General features: G+C 53.1%; 1 protein-coding gene across 1 annotated transcript; it reads left to right on the top strand.

The window, feature by feature from the left end:
- The first annotated feature begins 13,816 nt into the window (after window positions 1-13,816).
- LOC144675778 (CD209 antigen-like protein C) lies at window positions 13,817-23,139 on the top strand. The gene is made up of 6 exons (XM_078536368.1): window positions 13,817-14,236; window positions 17,084-17,203; window positions 18,742-18,891; window positions 19,886-20,028; window positions 21,354-21,460; window positions 22,092-23,139. The coding sequence occupies exons 3-6, from the start codon at window positions 18,750-18,752 to the stop codon at window positions 22,264-22,266; spliced, it is 567 nt and encodes a 188-aa protein (XP_078392494.1). The 5' UTR covers window positions 13,817-14,236; window positions 17,084-17,203; window positions 18,742-18,749; the 3' UTR covers window positions 22,267-23,139.
- Window positions 23,140-23,898: the final 759 nt, after the last annotated feature.

The following is a 23,898-nucleotide window of genomic DNA, read 5'->3' as shown; positions in this document are numbered from 1 at the left end:
CACCTTTCACTAATTCAGGAGATCCCCAATGTACTTTTGCAGCCAATGAAGCAACTCCTTACAATGTTTTCATGGTTGTCATGTCAGAAACGAGGCATTCAATTTGCGTGCAGTAAGCTCTCACTGGACTCGGGACTGAACCCGGTCACATCGGAAATAGCCTTTGGACTTTTTCTTCTCAGACTCTGGAAATCACGTGAACTCATGTTCATCTCCGTGATTCTTGTACTGTTACAATCTATAGTTGTAAAAGTTTCCTTTGTCTATCCTCCATTTCAGTGTGTGTGTGTGTGTGTGTGTGCGTATGTGTGCGTCTGTGTGTATGTGGGTGCATATTTTTTTGTGTGTCTTTGTATGTGTATGTATTTTTGTATGTATATGTTTGTGTGTATGTGTGTGTTTGTGTGTGTGTGTTTGCGTGTCTCTATGTGTCCGTGTGTGTGTTTGTATGTGTCCGTGTGTGAGTGAGTGTGTGTGTTTGTGTGTGCGTGTGTGTATATGTTGTGTGTGTCTGTGTGTGAGTGTATGTGTTGTGTATATGTGGTGTGTGAGTTGTGTGTGTGCGAGTGTGAGTGTGACATTGTGAACATTCCTGCCCCGGATTTTAAATGTAAATAAACTAACCCGAGTTGATCATAATGTGAGTTTGCTGTGAGTGATTAGTATAGTGGATCAGACACACTGAGGGTTTGGGAAAACACACCACAACACACTTCACAAAGAATTCAAAACATCTTCTGCGTGCGGACAGTTGGTGAGAGACAGAAGTACAGTTTGCCTGTCCCTCTCCTGTCCGGAATAGTTCGTTCTGAGGAACCTACCAACTCAGACATGTGTACAAGATCTCCAACTTTGTAATACTGCTCCTAACTTCTCAATTCCTTCATAGACCAACCTATGCACTTTTGCTGTAACCAATCCCTTAGGTGTGTTCGGTGTCCTGATGTTTACCCAGGAAGTGACCACAACGAGCAGGAAAACACAACTGCTTCTTTTACCGATTAACTGAAATCTGTGTCCCTCTCGTCCTCGCTCCTTCCCCCAATGGGACAGTTTTTCCCTCTCTATTCACGTTGCTGCTATGCCTTTTAATTCCGTGTGCTATAACTTTGCTCACAAGCCTGTTGTGTGGCACTGTATCAAATGCCTTCTGGAAGTCCATGTACACTACATCTACAGTGGTACCCTCATCGACCCTCTCTCTTCCCTCATCAATAAAACTCCAGCAAGTTCATTAAACAGTATTTTCCCAGAACAAATCCATGCTGGTTTTCCTTAATTCACCTGCATTTGTCCTTGTGACAATTTAATTTTCTCCTGGATTATTGTTTCCAGAAGCTTCCTCACCGTCAAGGTTAAACTAACTGGCTTGTAGTTGCTGGGTTTATCTTTTCACCCTGTGTTGAGCAAGGTGGTAACGCAATTCTCCAGTCCTCTGGAACAACCCCAGAGTAATGTTTTTAGAGACTGTGCCCATGTCGTCTGTTCTGGAGCATAAAGGGTTAACAGGTGTGATATGCTCATATATGACATAGATGATGATATATCAATAACCTCAATCAGTCATGAGTTAGACTCTTGAAAGAGAGAGAGGGGTTGGAAACATGCCTAGGTGTAATGTGCCTACTCTGTAACCTGTTCACAAGTCGTACTAGTAAACAACTGTTGGGCAGATACCAAAGAGAATCTACAGGGTGCCCAATAGCCAAGTCCCATGCCTAAAGGCCAAGATGGAAGGACCATTATATAACATGGTGGCAGCCGTGGAGACATTGATGCATAAAACACATGGTTGCCCTCGAAGTAACCACAGGGTGACAGCAGCTCGATAGCAGCTTGTAACACATCGATGGAAGAAGGAAGAACACTGGAGGGAGGTAAGGATGACTGTCCCTGGTCAGCAGCCCCTGCCCCTACCTGGTCCATTTAACCGCCCCGAGTGCCTGCAGAGAGGCCAGCAGTGGGAGTTATGGAAACACCATTGTCTCCAGTATTGAGCAGCGTCAGGCCTTCAGGTGAAAGAGCAGAAGCTTCAGGTCAGGACCTTTCTGTATGCAGTAGGTCCAGTGGCAGATGGCGTTGTCAAAGGGCAGAGGAGTCTACCGCGGGCTTGAGCCCATTCCTAATACCTTTGACACTCACTTAAGCCCGAAGCGAGACTTAGTAATTCAACAAACACATTCTAACCAGCCCTCGTAGAACCTGGGGAATCTATTGGATTATTCCTAACCGACCTACACATTCAGGTGAGTCTTTGCAGAAACAAGGAGCTGATTGATGAGCGAATCCATGATCACAGGGTCGTGGTGTCCAGGATGAAAAACCCTCCAACATTCTGCAGAAGAAAGATGATCTTATTTCAGATCAAGCGTTCCAATGTGCGAGGCAAGGTTGTAAAACATCAAGATCACAAAACAACGATAACTTCAACAACAACCTCAACCTTGAAAAACACCAACAAATTCAATAACAACCTCAACATTGAAAAACACCAACAAATTCAACAACCTCAACATTGAAAAACACCAACAAATTCAACAACAACCTCAACAAATTCAACAACAATATAATATAAAAATATAAAAACAAAAAACTGCGGATGCTGGAAATCCAAAACAAAAACAGAAATACATAGAAAAACTCAGCAGGTCTGGCAGCATCGGCGGAGAAGAACAAAGTTGACCTGTCAAGTCCTCATGACCCTTCAACAGAACAGACACTTCCTCCTGGACCATGACCCCACCACTGAACATCAAGCCATTGTTTCCAGGACTGTCACTGACCTCATCTCCTCTGGAGATCTTCCTCCCACAGCTTCCAACCTGACAGTCGCCCAACCTGGGACGGCCCGATTCTACCTCCTACCCAAAATCCACAAACAGAACTGCCCCAGCAAACCGATCGTGTCAGCCTGTTCCTGCCCCACGGAACTCATTTCTTGTTATCTTGACTCACTTCTCTCTCCCCTTGTCCAGTCCCTTCCCACCTACATCCGTGATTCCTCTGACACCTTACATCACCTCAACTATTTCCAGTTCTCTGGCCCCAACCGCCTCCTCTTCACCATGGACGTCCAATCCCTCTACACCTCCATCCCCCACCGGGATGGTCTGAGGGCTCTCAGCTTCTTCCTTGAACAAAGGCCCGAACAATCCCCATCCACCGTTACTCTCCTCCATCTGGCTGAACTTGTTCTCACACTGAACAATTTTTTCTTTAACTCCTCTCACTTCCTCCAAATAAAAGGTGTGGCTATGGGTACCCGCATGGGCCCCAGCTATGCCTATCTCTTTATGGGGTATGTGGAACATTCCTTGTTCCAGTCCTACTCCGGCCCCCTCCCACAACTCTTTCTCCGGTACAACGATGATTACTTCGGTGCTGCTTCATGCTCTCGTCTGGACCTGGAAAAATTTATTAACTTTGCTTCCAATCTCCACCCCTCCATTATTTTCACATGGTCCATCTCTGACACTTCCCTTCCCTTCCTTGACCTCTCTGTCTCAATTTCTGGTGATAGGCTGTCCACCAATATTTTAAAAATTCAACAACAACCTCAACATTGAAAAGCACCAACAAATTCAACAACAATCTCAACAAATTCAACCGCAGCATTTAATAACACCAACAAGTTCAACAACAACCTCAACCTTGAAAAACACCAACAAATTCAACAACAACCCCCACATTGAGAAACACCAACAAATTCAACAACAACCCCCACATTGAGAAACACCAACAAATTCAACAACAACCCCCACATTGAGAAACACCAACAAATTCAACAACAACCCCCACATTGAGAAACACCAACAAATTCAACAACAACCCCCACATTGAGAAACACCAACAAGCTGGACTCGAGCTCTCGGTCGTTGCCCTCCTTGTATCACAGTCGGGGGGAGGGGGGGTTTGGGGGTCGGGGAGGGGGGGGATTGGGGGTCGGGTGTTTGGGGGTCGGGGGTTTTGGGAGTCGGGGGACGGGGGGTTTGGGGGTCGGGGGGTTTGGGGGTCAGGGAAAGGGGGTTTGAGGGTCGGGGGGGTTTGGGTGTCGGGGGGAGGGGGTTTGGGGGTCAGGGGGAGGGGGGGTTTGGGGGTCGGGGGAGAGGGGGGTTTGGGGGTCGGGGGGATTTGGGGGTCGGGGGGAGGGGGGTTTGGGGGTCGGGGGGGTTTGGGGGTCGGGGGGGTTGGGGATCGGGGGGTTTGGGGGTCGGGGGGTGCGGGGGTCGGGGGGTGTGGGGGTCGGGGGGGTGCGGGGGTCGGGGGAGGGGGGTTTAGGGGTCGGGGGAGGGTGGGTTTGGGGGTCGGGGGAGGGGGGTTTGGAGAGGTGGTGGTTCGGGGGTGGTTTAGGGGTCGGGGGGAGGTGGGGGTTTGGGGGTCGGGGGGGTGCGGGGGTCGGGGGAGGGGGGTTTAGGGGTCGGGGGAGGGTGGGTTTGGGGGTCGGGGGAGGGGGGGTTTGGAGAGGTGGTGGTTCGGGGGGGGTTTAGGGGTCGGGGGGAGGTGGGGGTTTGGGGGTCGGGGGGAGGTTGGGGTTTGGGGGTCGGGGGGCTTTGGGGGTCGGGGGGTGCGGGGGTCGGGGGGGTGTGGGGGTCGGGGGGGTGCGGGGGTCGGGGGAGGGGGGTTTAGGGGTCGGGGGAGGGTGGGTTTGGGGGTCGGGGGAGGGGGGTTTGGAGAGGTGGTGGTTCGGGGGGGGTTTAGGGGTCGGGGGGAGGTGGGGGTTTGGGGGTCGGGGGGAGGTTGGGGTTTGGGGGTCGGGGGGCTTTGGGGGTCGGGGAGGGGGGTTTGGGGGGAGGGGGGGTTTGGGGGGAGGGGGGTTTGGGGGTCTGGGTGTCGGGGGGAGGGGCGGGTTTGGGGGTCGGGGGGTTTTGGGCGTCGGGGGGAGGGGCGGGTTTGGGGGTCGGGGGGGTTTGGGGGAGGGGGGTTTTGGGGTCGGGGGGGTTGGGGGTCAGGGGGCAGGGGGGTTTGGGGGTCGGAGGGGGTTTGGGGGTCTGGGGGGTTTGAGGGTCGGGGGTGTATGGGGGGGTTTGGGGGTCGGGGGTGTTTGGGGGTCGGGGGGGTTTGGGGGTCGGGGGGTTTGGGGGTCGGGGGGGTTTGGGGGTCAGGGGGGTTTGAGGGTCGGGGGTGTATGGGGGGGTTTGGGGGTCTGGGGGGTTTGGGTGTCGGGGGGAGGGGCGGGTTTGGGGGTCGGGGGGGTTTGGGGGAGGGGGGTTTGGGGGTCGGGAGGGTTGGGGGTCGGGGGGCAGGGGGGTTTGGGGGTCGGGGGGGGTTGGGGGTCGGGGAGATTTGGGGGTCGGGGGGGATTTGGGGGGTTTGAGGGTCGGGGGTGTATGGGGGGGTTTGGGGATCGGGGGTATTTGGGGGTCGGGGGGGTTGGGGGTCGGGGGGCAGGGGGGTTTGGGGGTCGGGGGGGGTTGGGGGTCAGGGAGATTTGGGGGTCGGGGGGGATTTGGGGGGTTTGAGGGTCGGGGGTGTATGGGGGGGTTTGGGGATCGGGGTGTTTGGGGGTCGGGGGAGGGGGGGTTTGGGGGTCAGGGGGGTTTGAGGGTCGGGGGTGTATGGGGGGGTTTGGGGGTCGGGGGAGGGGCGGGTTTGGGGGTCAGGGGGGGTTTTAGGGTCGGGGGGGTCGGGGGGGTTTTGGGTGTCGGGGGGAGGGGCGGGTTTGGGGGTCGGGGAAGGGGCAGGTTTGGGGGATCGGGGGGAGGGGCGGGTTTGGGGGTCGGGGGGGTTTGGGTGTCGGGGGGAGGTGGGGGTTTGGGGGTCGGGGGAGGTGGGTTTGGGGGTCGGGGGGAGGTGGTGGTTCGGGGGGGGCTTTGGGGGTCGGGGGAGGTGGTGGTTCGGGGGGGGCTTTGGGGGTTGGGGGAGGGGGGTTTGGGGGTCAGGGGGGTTTGGGGGTCGGGGGGGTTTGGGTGTCGGGGGGAGGGGCGGGTTTGGGGGTCAGGGGGGTTTGGGGGTCGGGGGGGTTTGGGTGTCGGGGGGAGGGGCGGGTTTGGGGGTCGGGGGAGGGGCAGGTTTGGGGGTCGGGAGGGTTTGGGGGGTCGGGGCAGGTTTGGGGGTCGGGGGGAGGGGCGGGATTAGGGGTCGGGGGGGTTTTAGGGTCGGGGGGGTTTGGGGGTCGGAGGAGGGGAGGTTGGGGGGGTTTGGGGGTCGGGGGAGGGGGGTTTGGGGGTCGGGGGAGGTGGTGGTTCGGGGGGGGGGGGTTTGGGGGTCGGGGGGAGGTGGGGGTTTGGGGGTCGGGGGGAGGTTGGGGTTTGGGGGTCGGGGGGAGGCAGGCTTTGGGGGTCGGGGGAGGGGGGGTTTGGGGGTCAGGGGGGTTTGGGGGTCGGGGGGAGGGGCGGGTTTGGGGGTCGGGGAGGGGCAGGTTTGGGGGTCGGGAGGGGTTTTAGGGTCGGGGGGAGGGGGGTTTGGGGGTCGGGGGGGGGTTTGGGTGTCGGGGGGAGGGGCGGGTTTGGGGGTCGGGGAGGGGCAGGTTTGGGGGGTCGGGGGGAGGGGCGGTTTTTGGGGGTCGGGGGGGTTTGGGGGTCAGGGGGGTTTGAGGGTCGGGGGTGTATGGGGGGGTTTGGGGGTCGGGGGGGTTTGGGGGTCGGGGGAGGTGGTGGTTCGGGGGGGGGGTTTGGGGGTCAGGGGGGTTTGGGGGTCGGGGGGGAGGGGCGGGATTAGGGGTCGGGGGGGTTTTAGGGTCGTGGGAGGATAGGTCGGGGGGGTTTGGGGGTCGGGGGGAGGGGCGGGTTTGGGGGTCGGGGGGGTTTGGGGGTCGGGGGGAGGGGCAGGTTTGGGGGTCGGGGGGGTTTGGGGGGTCGGGGTGGGCTTGGGGGTCGGGGGGAGGGGCGGGATTAGGGGTCGGGGGGGTTTTAGGGTCGGGGGAGGGGAGGTCGGGGGGGTTTGGGGGTCGGGGGGGTTTGGGGGTCGGGGGAGGGGGGGTTGGGGGTCGGGGGAGGGGGGTTTGGGGGTCGGGGGAGGTGGTGGTTCGGGGGGGAGGTTTGGGGGTCGGGGGGAGGTTGGGGTTTGGGGGTCGGGGGGAGGTTGGGGTTTGGGGGTCGGGGGGGAGGCAGGGCTTTGGGGGTCGGGGGGAGAGGCAGGTTTGGGGGTCGGGGGGAGGGGCGGGTTTGGGGGTCGGGGGAGGGGCGGGTTTGGGGGTCGGGGGGGGGTTTAGGGTCGGGGGGAGGGGGGATTTGGGGGTCGGGGGGGTTTGGGGGGGGGGAGGGGCGGTTTTGGGGGTCGGGGGGGTTTGGGTGGGGGTTTGGGGGTCGGGGTGTCTGGGGGGGTTTTGGGGGTCTGGGGGGTGGTTTGGGGGTCGGGGGGGGGTTTTGGGGTTCGGGGGGCAGGGGGGGGTTGGGGGGGTCGGGGGGAGGGGAGGGTTTGGGGGTCGGGGGGGTTTGGGGGTCGGGGGGAGGGAGGGTTTGGGGGTCGGGGCAGGTTTGGGGGTTCGGGGGGGGGTTTGGGGGTCGGGGGGTTTGGGGGTTGGGGGGAGGGGCGGGTTTGGGGGTCGGGGCAGGTTTGGGGGTTCGGGGGGGGGTTTGGGGGGTGGGGGGGTTGGGGGTTCGGGGGGGGGGGGGTTTGGGGGCAGGGGGGGGTTGGGGTTCGGGGGGGGTCGGGGGGAGGGGCGGGTTTGGGGGTTCGGGGGGGGGGGGGTTGGGGGGCGGGGGGGGTTGGGGGTTCGGGGGGCAGGGAGTGGGGGAGGAAGGTGCGCAGCCCCTTCCCTTGACCACAATCCGCTGTCCGGGCCTCTCTCCTGTCCAGGAGGCCGCTGGCAACACTCGGCTGGGCCGCCCTGAGCTTTGTCTTCTCCGGGTCCACACGCCAATTCCCAGCTCGGACACGGGAGCTGCGGTCTGGACAAACCTCGGGGCTGATTTCAGCCTCAAGGGGACAGGAGAGCGGGGAAATGTAGAGCCAGGGCCTGGGAAACTGCCCACGCTCTCCCCGACTCAGGCTCTCAATGTGGGCGGGAGGAGGAGGCTCCTCGTCCCAGGCCGGAACAGTCACTCTTCCTGACACGGATTGTCAGCCCAAACTCCCGGCAGGACCGGGAGAAACCAATCCACAAACTGCAGAGACAGAGAGAGGGAGAGAGGGAGAGAAGGAGGGAGAGAGGGAGAGGGAGAGAGAGAGGGAGGGAGAGGGAGAGAGGGAGGGAGAGGGAGGGGGAGGGAGAGGGAGAGGGGGAGAGAAGGAGGGGGAGAGGGAGAGGAAGGGAGATACGGGGAGAGAGAGGGAGAGGGAAACACAGAGACAGAGAGAGGGAGGGAGAGAGGGAAAGGCAGAGAGAGTGAGACAGAGAAAGTGAGAGAGAGTGAGAGAAAGAGAGGGAGGGAGAGGGATTGAGAAACAGAGAGAGAGACAGAGAGAGAGGGGGAGGCAGAGAGAGAGTGGGAGAGAGAGAGAGGGAGAGAGAAAAAGGGAGAGAAGTAGAGACGGAGAGAGAGAGAGCAGGAGAAACAGGGAGAGAGAGGGGGGGAGAAAGGGAGAGAGAGAGACAGGGGGGAAAAAGAGGGAGAGAGAGATGGTGACAGAGATGTAGACAGAGAGAGATATGGTGAGAGAGATTGAGAGAGAGGGAGACAGAAAGAGAGATGGTGAGTGAGATTGAGACAGGGAGACAGAGGGAGAGATGGTGAGAGAGATTGAGAGAGAGGGAGACGGAGACAGATGGTGAGAGAGATTGAGAGAGAGGAAGACAGAGTGGGATATGGTGAGAGAGATTGACAGTGAGAGAAATAGAGAGAGACAGATGGTGAGAGAGATTGTGACAGAGAGAAAGATAGTGAGAGAGAGAGTGCGAGAGATAGAGAGACGGTGAGAGAGATTGAGAGAGAGAGAGAGATGGTGAGGGAGATTGAGAGAGAGGGACAGAGAGAGAGATGGTGAGGGAAATTGAGAGAGGGACAGAGAGATAGATGGTGAGAGAGATTGAGAGAGAGGGACACAGAGAGAGAGAAGGTGAGAGAGATTGAGAGAGAGAGAGATGGTGAGAGAGATTGAGAGAGAGGGACAGAGGGATAGATGGTGAGAGCGATTGAGAGAGAGGGAGACAGAGAGAGAGATGGTGAGAGAGATTGAGAGAGAGGGATTGCTGCCCCTGGAGTCAGTACAACCAGCCTCTCATTCTGATCTCAGGGGAAGTGTCATTGAGAAATGGAACGAAGAGGCAGAAATGGTTTTGAGGAAGTTTTCGCCCTGACATAGAGTCTGAGGAAAGACTGAGACACATCTGAGAGAGAGAGAGAAGCAGACAGGACAGGAACAGAGGAGAGAGACCCCTCAGACACAAACCATGGAGCAGGACACCGACTACATGAATATGAGACACATCAAAAACAACACGACAGCCCCCAGTGAACGTAGGTTAAACTGTTCAATAGAGGGCGAGAGAGAGAGAAGAGAGGGATGGGGAGAGGGAGAGACAGAGAGAGAGAGGGTGAGAGAGAGCCTGAGGGGTTGGGGGACAGATGGGGGGACAGAAAAAGAGGTCAAGAGAGAGAGAGTGAGTGTCAGAAAGACAGAAATAAACTGAAAATGAGAGAGCATCTGAGACAAAGAGAGAGAGAAAAGGAATGAAAAAGAGATGCAGACAGTCAGACAGAGAGAGAGAGAGAGACAGCGAGAGAGAGATGGGGAGTGAGATTGAGAAGAGAGAGATGGAGAAATGGAGAGAGATATTGAGAGTGTGAAAGGCAGAGAGGGAGGCGGTGAGAGAGATTGAGAGATAGATGGTGAGAGAGATTGACAGAGAGGGAGATAGAGAGAGAGATGGTGAGAGAGATTGAGAGAGAGGGAGAGAGAGAGATGGTGAGGGAGATTGAGAGAGAGAGACAGAGAGATAGATGATGAGAGAGATTGAGAGAGAGGGAGACAGAGAGAGAGAGGGTGAGAGAAATTGAGAGAGAGGGAGAGAGAGATGGTGAGGGAGATTGAGAGAGAGACACAGAGAGATAGATGGTGAGAGAGATTGAGAGAGAGGGAGACAGAGAGAGAGATGGTGAGAGAGATTGAGAGAGAGGGAGAGAGAGATGGTGAGGGAGATTGAGAGAGAGAGACAGAGAGATAGATGGTGAGAGAGATTGAGAGAGAGGGAGACAGAGAGAGAGAGGGTGAGAGAAATTGAGAGGGACTGCTGCCCCTGGAGTCAGTACAACCAGCCTCTCATTCTGACCACAGGGGAAGTATCATTGAGAAATGGAACCAAGAAGCAGAAACAGTTTTGAGGAAGTTTTGGTCCTGACATCGAGTCTGAGGAAAGACTGAGACACATCTGAGAGAGAGAGAGAGAAGCAGACAGGACAGGAACGGAGGAGAGAAATCCACGAGACACAAACAATGGAGCACGACACCGGCTATATGAATATGAGACACATCGAAAACAATACGACAGCCCCCAGTGAACGTAGGTTAAACTGTTCAGTAGAGGGAGAGAGAGGGTTGGGGGGGGGGGGGAGGGAGAGACAGAGAGAGAGAGAGAGGGTGAGAGAGAGCCTGAGGGGTTGGGGGACAGATGGAGGGACAGAAAAAGAGGTCAAGAGAGGGAGAGAGAGAGTGAGTGTCAGAAAGACAGAAATAAACTGAAAATGAGAGAGCATCTGAGACAAAGAGAGAGAGAAAAGGAATGAAAAAGAGATGCAGACAGTCAGACAGAGAGAGAGAGAGAGACAGGGAGAGAGAGATGGGGAGTGAGATTGAGAAAGAGCGAGATAGAGAAATGGAGAGAGATATTGAGAGTGTGAAAGGCAGAGAGGGAGGCGGTGAGAGAGATTGAGAGAGACTGAGAGAGAGAGAGAGAGATTGATACCGAGAGAGACAGAGTGGGATATGGTGAGAGAGATTGACAGTGAGAGAAACAGAGAGAGATGGTGAGAGTGATTGTGACTGAGAGAGACAGAGAGAAAGACAGTGAGAGATTGAGAGTGCGAGAGATAGAGAGACGGTGAGAGAGATTGAGAGAGAGAGAGATGGTGAGGGAGATTGAGAGAGAGGGACAGAGAGATGGTGAGAGAGATTGAGAGAGAGGGAGACAGAGAGAGAGATGGTGAGAGAGATTGAGAGTGAGAGACACAGAGAGAGAGATGGTGAGAGAGATTGGCTGAGAGAGACAGAGAGAGGGAGAGAGTGACAGATATTGAGGCTGAGAGAGAGAGAGATGGTGAGAGTGAGAGAGACAGAGATGGTGAGAGAGACTCTGGCTGAGAGAGACAGAGAGAGGGAGATAGTGACAGATATTGAGGCCGAGAGAGAAAGAGATGGTGAGAGATATTGAGACCGAGAGAGACAGAGAGGGATATGGTGAGAGAGAGTGAGAGAAACAGAGAGAGAGATGGTGAGGGAGATTCAGAGAGGAGGAGACAGAGAGAGAGAGATGGTGAGAGATTGAGAGAGAGGGAGAAAGAGAGAGAGATGGTGAGAGAGATTGAGAGTGAGAGAAACAGAGAGAGAGATGGTGAGGGAGATTGAGTGAGAGGGGCACAGATATAGAGATGGTGAGAGAGATTGAGAGTGAGAGAAACAGAGAGAGAGATGGTGAGGTTGATTGAGAGAGAGGGAGACAGAGAGAAAGATGGTGAGAGATTGAGAGAGAGGGACAGAGAGAGATGGCAAGAGAGATTGTGAGAGAGGGAGACAGAGCGAGAGGTGGTTGAGAGAGCTTGAGACAGAGAGGCACAGAGAGAGACGATGAGAGAGATTGAGAGGGAGAGAGAGAGAGATGATGAGAGATTGAGGCTGAGAGAGAGATAGTGAGAGAGATTGAGAGTGAGAGATGGTGAGAGGGATGGTGTGAGAGGGGGACAGAGAGAGAGATGGTGGGAGAGATTGAGAGAGAGGGAGACAGAGAGAGATGGTGAGAGAGATTGAGAGAGAGGGACTGATGCCCCTGGAGTCAGTACAACTAGCCTCTCATTCTGATCTCAGGGGAAGTGTCATTGTGAAATGGAACAAAGAGGCAGAAACAGTTTTGAGGAAGTTTTCGCCCTGACATCGAGTCTGAGGAAAGACTGAGACACATCTGAGTGAGAGAGAGAGAAGCGGACAGCACAGGAACGGAGGAGAGAAACCCCTCAGACACAAACCATGGAGCAGGACACCGAATACATGAATATGAGACACATCAAAAACAACACAACAGCCCCCAGTGAACGGAGGTTAAACTGTTCAATAGAGGGAAAGAGAGAGAGAGAGAGGGGGAGAGGGAGAGACAGAGAGAGAGCGAGAGGCTGAGAGAGAGCCTGAGGGGTTGGGGGACAGATGGAGGGACAGAAAAAGAGGTCAAGAGAGAGAGAGAGAGAGTGTCAGAAAGACAGAAATAAACTGAAAATGAGAGAGCATCTGAGACAAAGAGAGAGAGAAAAGGAATGAAAAAGAGATGCAGACAGTCAAACAGAGAGAGAGAGAGACAGGGAGAGAGAGATGGGGAGTGAGATTGAGAAAGAGAGATAGAGAAATGGAGAGAGATATTGAGAGTGTGAAAGGCAGAGAGGTAGGCGGTGAGAGAGATTGAGAGAGAGAGACTGAGAGAGAGATAGTGAGAGAGATTGATACCGAGAGAGACAGAGTGGGATATGGTGAGAGAGATTGACAGTGAGAGAAACAGAGAGAGATGGTGAGAGTGATTGTGACTGAGAGAGACAGAGAGAAAGACAGTGAGAGATTGAGAGTGCGAGAGATAGAGAGAGAGACAGTGAGAGAGATTGAGAGAGAGAGAGAGAGATGGTGAGGGAGATTGACAGAGAGGGACAGAGAGATAGATGGTGAGGGAGAGAGGGACAGAGAGAGAGAGGGTGAGGGAAATTGAGAGAGAGGGACAGAGAGATAGATGGTGAGAGAGATTGAGAGATGGGGAGACAGAGAGAAAGATGCTGAGAGAGGTTGAGATAGAGGGACTGCTGCCCCTGGAGTCAGTACAACCAACCTCTCATTCTGATCTCAGGGGAAGTGTCATTGTGAAATGGAACCAAGAAGCAGAAACAGTTTTGTGGAAGTTTTCGCCCTGACATCGAGTCTGAGGAAAGACTGAGACGCATCTGAGAGAGAGAGAGAGAGAAGCAGACAGGGCACGAACGGAGGAGAGAAACCCCTCAGACACAAACTATGGAGCAGGACGGCGACTACACGAATACGAGACACATCAAAAACAACACAACAGCCCCCAGTGAACGTAGGTTAAACTGTTCAATAGCGGGAGAGAGAGAGAGGGAGAGAGAGAGAGGCAGAGATTCAGAAAGAGAGTGGCAGAGAAATGGAGAGGTTGAAAGTGAGTGAGACAGAGAGAGATGGTGACAGAGATTCAGATTGAGAGTGAGAGAAAGAGAGAGGGTGAGAGGGAGAGAGTGAGAGGGGGAACATAGTGAGATTGAGAGGGGGAACTTTATGCGGTATCTAACCCCGTGCTGTACCTGTCCTGGGAGTGTTTGATGGGGACGGTGTAGAGGGAGCTTTACTCTGTATCTAACCCCGTGCTGTACCTGTCCTGGGAGTGTTTGATGGGGACAGTGTAGAGGGAGCTTTACTCTGTATCTAACCCCGTGCTGTACCTGTCCTGGGAGTGTTTGATGGGGACGGTGTAGAGGGAGCTTTACTCTGTATCTAACCCCGTGCTGTACCTGTCCTGGGAGTGTGTGATGGGGACGGTGTAGAGGGAGCTTTACTCTGTATCTAACCCCGTGCTGTACCTGTCCTGGGGGTGTTTGATTGGGGACTGTGTAGAGGGAGCTTTACTCTGTATCTAACCCCGTGCTGTACCTGTCCTGGGACTGTTTGATGTGGACGGTGAAGAGGGAGCTTTACTCTGTATCTAACCCCGTGCTGTACCTGTCCTGGGAGTGTTTGATGGTGACAGTGTAGAGGGAGCTTTACTCTGTATCTAACCCCGTGCTGTACCTGTCCTGGGACTATTTGATGTGGACGGTGAAGAGGGAGCTTTACTCTGTATCTAACCCCGTGCTGTACCTGTCCTGGGAGTGTTTGATGGGCACAGTGTAGAAGGAGCTTTACTCTGTATCTAACGCCGTGCTGTACCTGCCCTGGGAGTGTTTGATGTGGACAGTGTAGAGGGAGCTTTACTCTGTATCTAACCCCGTGCTGTACCTGTCCTGGGAGTGTTTGATGTGGACAGTGTAGAGGGAGCTTTACTCTGTATCTAACTCTCATCCATTGTATAGTTTCTGTTGCCGTTTTCCAGAGGTTCCGGAGATCTTGTACGCGGAGCTGAATCTTCTTCCTGCCTCCGGGACATTTAAGGTCCATACAACAGGTTAGTTACGGATATCGTATGTCAGTCGTAAGATACTTATTTGTGTCAAACCTGCTGCACTTTAGTCGTTTCTCAATTGTGTTTTACATGATGCATTAGGTAGACCTTGATTCTTCCAGTTTCATCTTGTTACGCCTGAGTCAAAATCGTACCTGATCCATTTCCTCTCTGCTTGTTACACCTTAGTTACGTATCTGTTAGACCTTAGTTATGGGTCTGCTAATCTCTGTTTGGAAATCGAATACCCTCCGACTGTCACAACTGTGCGACCCGTATCTTCCCTGTCATTTACATCTCAGTTACGTTTCTGTTGCATTGTAGTAACGTCACAGTTAAGCATGAGCCCTGTCCCTGTTGTACTGCTGTAGTGTGTCACTTGCTTCTTAGTTGCGTGTGTGTTACATCTCAATTACACTTTGCTTACATGTCCATCGCACATCCGTTGTATCTTAGCTGTGTTTCTGTTAAGACCTCAGCCACGTGATGATCACACTGTATCTATGTGCCTGCTGTTCCTCGGTTTCCATGCCTGCTCGTTTTGTGTTCCACTTGTTCTATTGGTGAGTTAAGTCTTTGCTAAGTCGCATTTACATGTCAACTGCCTGCAGCTGGTAAAGCAAGCATTTGAGATGCACCTGGCTACGTTCTAGTTAGGTCTTGGCGTGCTCCAGAGCTGAGTGTCATGTCGGTTTGCATATTGTTGCTCTGTCGTTGTCCTCTGCTTCCCACCTACGGCACACGTACTGACCAAAGTGTCCTCATGTTCTTCATCCTTTCTCACTCCGTCTCTCTCCGACTCTCGTAGGTGAACAGGAATCAAGTTACGCCCAAGTCAACTTCACTCCACAGAATCCGCAGTAGAACCAAGGCCCGGAGGTGACCCCAGGCAAAGGAGAGTCACACTGGGAGTGTGGGGTCAGAGGTCACAATGGTTCAGGACAGTCGAGGGGAGGGATGTGGTGAAGGGTGAGGGGATTCACCTCCCTATCCCTGTAACCTCCTCCAACAACTACACCCCTCCCTTTCTCTGTAAACTCCACCAGCCTCGACACCCCTCCCTATCTCTGTAACCTCCTCCAGCACCTACAACCCTCCCCATCTCTTAACCTCCTCCAGCCCCTACACCCCTCCCTATCTCTGTAACCTCTTCCAGCCCCTACACCCCTCCCTATCTCTGTAACCTCCTCCAGCCCCTACAACCCTCTCTATCTCTGTAACCTCCTCCAGCCCCTACACCCCTCCCTATCTCTGTAACCTCCTCCAGCACCTACAACCCTCCCCATCTCTTAACCTCCTCCAGCCCCTACACCCCTCCCTATCTCTGTAACCTCCTCCAGCACCTACAACCCTGCCTATCTCTGTAACCTCCTCCAGCCCCTACAACCCTCCCTATCTCTGTAACCTCCTCCAGCCCCTACAACCCTCCTTATCTCTGTAACCTCCTCCAGCTCCTACACTCCTCCCTATCTCTGTAACCTCCTCCAGCCCCTACACCCCTCCCTATCTCTGTAACCTCCTCCAGCCCCTACACCCCTCCATATCTCTGTAACCTCCTCCAGCCCCTACAACCCTCACTATCTCTGTAAATTCCTACAGCCCCTACAACCCTCCCTATCTCTGTAAATTCCTCCAGCCCCTACACCCCTCCCTATCTCTGTAACCTCCTCCAGCCCCTACAACCCTCACTATCTCTGTAAATTCCTACAGCCCCTACACCCCTCACTATCTCTGTAAATTCCTACAGCCCCTACACCCCTCCCTATCTCTGTAACCTCCTCCAGCACCTACAACCCTCCCCATCTCTTAACCTCCTCCAGCCCCTACACCCCTCCCTATCTCTGTAACCTCCTCCAGCACCTACAACCCTGCCTATCTCTGTAACCTCCTCCAGCCCCTACAACCCTCCCTATCTCTGTAACCTCCTCCAGCCCCTACAACCCTCCTTATCTCTGTAACCTCCTCCAGCTCCTACACTCCTCCCTATCTCTGTAACCTCCTCCAGCCCCTACACCCCTCCCTATCTCTGTAACCTCCTCCAGCCCCTACACCCCTCCATATCTCTGTAACCTCCTCCAGCCCCTACAACCCTCACTATCTCTGTAAATTCCTACAGCCCCTACAACCCTCCCTATCTCTGTAAATTCCTCCAGCCCCTACACCCCTCCCTATCTCTGTAACCTCCTCCAGCCCCTACAACCCTCACTATCTCTGTAAATTCCTACAGCCCCTACACCCCTCACTATCTCTGTAAATTCCTACAGCCCCTACACCCCTCACTATCTCTGTAACTTCCTGCAGCCCTCTGAGATCTCTGTGTTCCTCCAATTCCGGCCTCTCGAGCGTTCCCCAATTCCCATAGCTCCGCCATTGGTGACCGGGACTTCAGCTGCCTGGGGCCCTAAACTCTGAAATTTCCTCTCTGCTTCTCTCTCTGTGTCTTGCTCACTCTCTCTCTGTTTCACTCTCCCTTCCTCTCTCTCTCTCTGTCTCACTCTCTGTCTTGCTGTATCTGTCTCCCTGCCTCTCCAACTGTCTGTTTCTTACTCTCTCTCTCTCTGTCTCTCCCTCTGTCTGTCTCTCTCTCTTTCCTCCTTTAAGACGCTCCTTGTGCTGATCTCTGTGTCTGAGCTTTTGGTTTCCTGTCCCTAATATCTCCCTGTGTGACTCGGTGTTTGATTCACTTTGATAAGCCTCCTGTACCGTGCGCTGGGATATGAAACGAGGGATATAAACGAGTAACGTGGTTGTTGTTTCTCTCAATAAGGGTGGTAGATACGTCACCATTGTCTGTTCCGTGCAGTAACACAGGCTTCTCAACATGGGTCAATCTTTACTTCTCTATTCCAGGTAAAACTGGACAGGAAACAGCTGGAGGAAAAAGATCAAAAAAATCCAGATGGCCCATCGTGGTCGGACTCATTGTCTTAATCTGCAACTTCGCTATTATTACAGGTCTCACAGTTCACGGTACGGGGAGGAACATCTCACTGTAACACCCTGATATATCCCACACCCCTCACTATAATACTCTGGTATATCCCACACCCCTCACTGTAACACTCTGATACATCCCACACCCCTCACTGTAACACTCTGATATAACCCACACCCCTCACTGTAACACTCTGATATATCCCACACCCCTCACTGTAACACTCTGATATAACCCACACCCCTCACTGTAACACTCTGATACATCCCACACCCCTCACTGTAACACTCTGATACATCCCACACCCCTCACAGTAACACCCTGATACATCCCAAACCACTCACTGTAACACTCTGATACATCCCACACCCCTCACTGTAACACTGATATATCCCACACCCCTCACTGTAACACTCTGATATATCCCACACCCCTCACAGTAACACCCTGATACATCCCAAACCACTCACTGTAACACTCTGATATATCCCACACCCTCACTTTAACACCCTGATACATCCCACGCCCCTCGCTGTAACACTTTGATATATCCCACACCCCTCACTGTAACACTCTGATATATCCCACACCCCTCACTGTAACACTTTGATATATCCCACACCCCTCACTGTAACACTCTGATACATCCCACACCCCTCACTGTAACACTCTGATATAACCCACACCCCTCACTGTAACACCCTGATATATCCCACACCCCTCATTGTAACACTCTGATATATCCCACACCCCTCACTGTAACACTCTGATATATCCCACACTCCTCACTGTAACATCCTGATATATCCCACACCCCTCACTGTAACACTCTGATATATCCCACATCACTCACAGTAACACCCTGATACATCCCACACCCCTCACAGTAACACCCTGATACATCCCAAACCACTCACTGTAACACTCTGATACATCCCACACCCCTCACTGAAACACTGATATATCCCACACCCCTCACTGTAACACTGATATATCCCACACCCCTCACTGTAACACTCTGATATATCCCACACCCCTCACAGTAACACCCTGATACATCCCAAACCACTCACTGTAACACTCTGATATATCCCACACCCTCACTTTAACACCCTGATACATCCCACGCCCCTCGCTGTAACACTTTGATATATCCCACACCCCTCACTGTAACACTCTGATATATCCCACACCCCTCACTGTAACACTTTGATATATCCCACACCCCTCACTGTAACACTCTGATATACCCCACACCCCTCACTGTAACACCCTGATATAGCCCACACCCCTCACTGTAACACTCTGATATATCCCACACCCCTCACTGTAACTCTCTGATATATCCCACACCCCTCACTGTGGCACTCTGATATATCCCGCACCCCTCACTGTAACACTCTGATATATCCCACACCCCTCACTGTAACACCCTGATATATCCCACACCCCTCACTGTAACACTCTGAAAAATCCCACACTCCTCACTGTAACACTTTGATATATCACACATCCCTCACTGTAACACTCTGATATATCCCACACTATCTCTCACTCCGGCTCCCGCTCTCAGTTCTACAGATGAACAAGGAGTGTGGTGGTGCTGACTTCCTGAACCAGACCTTGGCCATTGCCCTGCGGAACCTGACAGAGCTGGATGGAATGTTCCAGAAATTGTCCGAGACTGCGCGATCGCTCTGCCCAATGCTCCGAAGCTGTTCAGGTGAGTGGGAGCTGCCGGCAGTACTCCTGCCCCCTCCCGCATCATCCCACGTTCTGCCCCATTGGGATCACCCCCACCTCCTGTTTCCCCGCCCCCACCCCCTGTCTCCCCGCCCCCATCCCCTGTCTCCCCACCCCCACCCCCTGTCTCCCCACCCCCACCCCCACCCCCTGTATCCCCACCCCCACCCCCTGACTCCCCACCCCCACCCCCTGACTCCCCACCCCCATCCTCCCCATCCTTCAGACAAGGCCTCAATCTCCAAGTGGGTGAAGGCCGCACTATCCCGGCCTCTGCCTCCCGGAGTTTGGGACAGGCGAGGGGATGAATCGATTGGAGGGGGGTCTGTCCGACAGATTGAAGGGATTGGATAAGGTGCAGGCAGGCAATCCAGTCTCGAAGCCTGAGGCCGACAAACAAAACCACGGCGACCGGACCCGAGGCGTTGAAAGCAATAAAGAGATTCGACTGGGTCGATGGAGAGAAACTATTTCCTCTGATCCGGTGGGTTGTGGGGGAGCCGGGGAGGGGGAGTCGAGAACAACGAGGAAGAAGGTTAAAATTCGAGCCAGGACGTTCAGGGGGGACATCAGGAAACACCTCTTCACAGAAAGGGGAGCGGAAATCAGGAACTCTCCACCACCACCCCCCCCCACCCGCAAAATAGACTGTGGGGGCCGGAGGTCAAAGGGAAACGTCAAAACTGAGATTGAGAGATTGTTGTTGTCACGGAACCGAGGGAGTTAAGGTAAAGAGGAGATCCAATAGAATGGTGTAAAATGCTCAAGAGGGACTGAATGGCCTCCTCCTGTTCCTGTGTAACAGGCTCGAGAGGCGCTGAATGGCCTCCTCCTGATCCTGTGTAACAGGCTCGAGAGGGGCTGAATGGCCTCCTCCTGTTCCTGTGTCACAGGCTCGAGAGGGGCTGAATGGCCCCCTCCTGTTCCTTATGTTTCGATGTACTTCTCTGAATTAAGTCTTTATAATTTTGCAGAGTCTCCCTGTCCGAGCGGTTGGAAAGTTCATAATCATCATTGCTATAAATTCTCAACGCATAAAGTAAACTGGGACTCGGCAAAACGACATTGTGAATCCCTAAATTCACACCTCATCATCATAAATACAAAACAGGAACAGGTGAGAATGACAGATGCATCGGTCAGAATGAGATAGAGAGAGAATATCCCTCTGCACCGTCCCCATCAAACATACAGCACGGGGTTAGATACAGAGTAAAGCTCCCTCTACACCGTCCCCAATAAACACTCCCAGGACAGGTACAGCACAGGGTTAGATACAGAGTAAAGCTCCCTCTACACCGTCCCCAGTAAACACTCCCAGGACAGGTACAGCACGGGGTTAGATACAGAGTAAAGCTCCCTCTACACTGTCCCCATCAAACACTCCCAGGACAGGTACAGCAAGGGGTTAGATGCAGAGTAAAGCTCCCTCTAAACTGTCCACATAAAACACTCTCAGGGCAGGTACAGCATAGGGTTAGATACAGAGTAAAGCTACCTCTACACCGTCCCCATCAAACACTCACAGGACAGGTATAGCACGGGGTTAGATACAGAGTAAAGCTACCTCTACACCGTCCCCATCAAACACTCACAGGACAGGTATAGCACTGGGTTAGATACAGAGTAAAGCTCCCTCTACACCGTCCCCATCAAACACTCCCAGGACAGGTACAGCACGGGGTTAGATACAGAGTAAAGCTCCCTCTACACCGTCCACATCAAACACTCCCAGGACAGGTACAGCACGGGGTTAGATACAGAGTAAAGCTCCCTCTACACTGTCCCCATCAAACACTCAGGGGACAGGTATAGCACGGGGTTAGATACAGAGTAAAGCTCCCTCTACACTGTCCACATCAAACACTCCCAGGACAGGTACAGCACGGGGTTAGATACAGAGTAAAGCTCCCTCTACACCGTCCCCATCAAACACTCCCAGGACAGGTACAGCATGGGGTTAGATACTGAGTAAAGCTCCCTCTACACTGTCCCCATCAAACATTCCCAGGACAGGTACAGCACAGGGTTAGGTACAGAGTAAAGCTCTCTCTACACTACATGGACGAGGGTTTCAGCAGTCGATGAGCTGAGACCGGGGTGGTTTTGGTCGATGTTACGGAGTTGAAAAGAGGCCGTCTTGGTGACGATGTGGATATGAGGTGGGAATCCCGTCTCCAGGTTAAACACAACCCCAGGGTTGTGAACAGTCTGGTTCAGACTCAGAGAGTTCCCAGGATGGAGTCGGTAACTCGGGAATGGAGTTTGGAACAGAGACGGAAAACAACAGCTTCAGTCTTCCCGATATTTAATCAGAGGGAATGAGGGAGAATTTCCTGAGGAAGGTTTTGGGGCATTTTGGGTATCAGTTGTGTGTGCGTGTTTGTGTGAGTTAAGGCAGTCATACTAACTGATCACATTCCATCATTGTATCTGCTGCAGGATTTCATAAAGAAATCTATCGAGAACAATCCTGGGGTTTCCTGGATCGGACTAACAGATCGAGAGAGTGAAGGAAATTGGACATGGGTGGATGGGACCCAAGTGAGGTGGGTCCAGGCTTTGCATGGAGAGAGAGAGCAGGACAGGGGGATTAGTTTGGGATTGATACAGGGCTATGGAGAGAGAGCGGGACAGTGGGATTAGTTTGGGATTGATACAGGGATATGGGGAGAGAGCGGGACAGTGGGATTGGTTTGGGATTGATATAGGGCAATGGGGAGAGTGTGGGGCAGTGGGATTGGTTTGGGATTTGTACAGGGCTATGGGGAGGGAGTAGGACAGTGGGATTAGTTTGGGATTGATACAGGGATATGGGGAGAGAGCGGGACAGTGGGATTGGTTTGGGATTGATACAGGGATATGGGGAGAGAGCGGGACAGTGGGATTGGTTTGGGATTGATATAGGGCAATGGGGAGTGTGTGGGGCAGTGGGATTGGTTTGGGATTTGTACAGGGCTATGGGGAGGGAGTGGGACAGTGGGATTAGTTTGGGTTTTGTACAGGGCTATAGGGAGTGAGCCGGGACAGTGGGATTAGTTGGCGATTTGTACAGTGCTATGGAGGGAGACCGGGGCAGTGGGATTAGTTTGGGATTGTACCAGGCTGTAGGAATCTTGCTGATTCTGTGCAGGAATGTGTCGGATTTTTATCGGTATTTTTTATTTCCCCATTTCCCAGTTTTACTCGATGGGGTCAGGGTGAACTGAATAATGCAAAAGAAAATGAAAACTGCGCCATTATCAGAAGAGCCAACTGGAATGATGTCAGATGTACCGATCAGTTCCGTTTCATCTGTGAGAAAAGGGCACTGCCCTGCGTCGAGGCAGCTGATATTGAGAAATATTGTTCCTGAAGAGAGACTGGGGTACAGAACAATACTGTCAGGATTGTCCAAAGATCCCAAGCCCCTCCTCCCTTCCCCACAATCCCCAACTGCCCGAGGCCACGTCCGTAAGGGTAAAGTTCATCTGTTCCCCTTTTCTCCCAGGTGGAGCCTCCTGCAGTGCCACCAGTTGTGGGAGGCGGGAATGACAGCGTGACGGTTGACATTGGAAAACCCCATTATAAATCCAGGCAGGAATCCGGCAACATGTAACAGGATAGAAGTCCTGCATTTCTCTAGCAGCTTTCACGAATTCAGATGATCCCCAACCTGCTTTTGCAGCCAATGAAGCAACTCCTTACAGTGTTTCCATAGTTGTCATGTCAGAAACAAGGCATTCAATTTGCGTGCAGTAAGCTCTCACTGGACTAAGAATTAAACTCGGTCACATCAGAAATATTCTTTGGACTTATTCTTCTCGGACTCTGTAAATTGTGTGAACTCATTTCAATCTCCATGGTTCTTGTACTGTTACTATCCATAGTTGTAAAAGTTTCCTTTTTCTATCCTCCATTACTGTGTCTGTGCATTTGTGTATGTGTGTGTGCGTGTGTGTGTTTGAATGTGAGAGTGTGAGGTGTTTTAATGTGAGTGTGTGAGTGTGTGAGCGTGAGTGTGAGAGTGTGAGTGTGTGAGCGTGAGTGTGAGCGTGTGTGTGAGCGTGTGTGTGAGCGTGTGTGAGTAGGCGTGTATGTGTGTTTGTGAGAATATGTTTGTGCGAGTGTGCGTGAGAGTGTGGATGGGTGTGTGCGAGTGTGTGTGGGTGTGAATGTGGAGGTTGACATTGTGAACATTCCTGCCCCGGGTTTTAAATGTAAATAAACTAACCCGAGTTGATCATAATGTGAGTTTGCTGTGAGTGATTAGTAAAGTGGATCAGACACACTGATGGTTTGGGAAAACACACCACAACACACTTCACAAAGAATTCAAAACACCTTCTGCGTACGGACAGTTGGTGAGAGACAGAAGTACAGTTTTCCTATCTCTCTCCTGTCTGGAACAGTTCGTTCCTGAGGAACCTACCAACTCAGACATGTGTACAAGATCTCCAACTTTGTAATACTGCTCCCAAATTCTCAATTCCTTCATACACCAGCCTATGTACTTTTGCTTTAACCAATCCCTTAAACATGTTCGGTGTCCTGACATTTACCCAGAAACTGACCACAATGAGCAGGAAAATCTCAGTATCTCTCTCTCTCTCTGTCCCGGTATATTTTTCTCTCTCTCCCTATCCCGGTATATTTTTCTCTCTCTCCCTATCCCGGTATATTTTTCTCTCTCTCCCTATCCCAGTATTTCTCTTTCTCCGTTTTTCTCTCTTGCACGAGCCACATCTTTCGCGCCTCTTCTTGGTCAATTGCTTCTTTTACCGATTAACTGAAATCTGTGTCGTTCTCGTCCTCGTTCCTTAAGCCAACGAGACAGTTTCTCCTGATCTATCCACGATGCTGCTATCCCTTTCAGAGAAACATAGAAATGAGGAGCAGGAGCAGGCCATTCGTCCCTTCGAGCCTGCTCCGCCATTCATTATGATCATGGCTGATCATCCAACTCAATAGCCTGCTCCCGCTTTCTCCCCATACCCTTTGATCCCTT

Source organism: Cetorhinus maximus, unplaced genomic scaffold (genome assembly GCF_964194155.1).
Source record: "Cetorhinus maximus unplaced genomic scaffold, sCetMax3.hap1.1 HAP1_SCAFFOLD_1152, whole genome shotgun sequence".
Classification (NCBI taxonomy): Eukaryota; Metazoa; Chordata; class Chondrichthyes; order Lamniformes; family Cetorhinidae; genus Cetorhinus; species Cetorhinus maximus.
The sequence above is the reverse complement of the archived record's forward strand: the minus strand, read 5'-3'. Positions and strand labels throughout refer to the sequence as shown.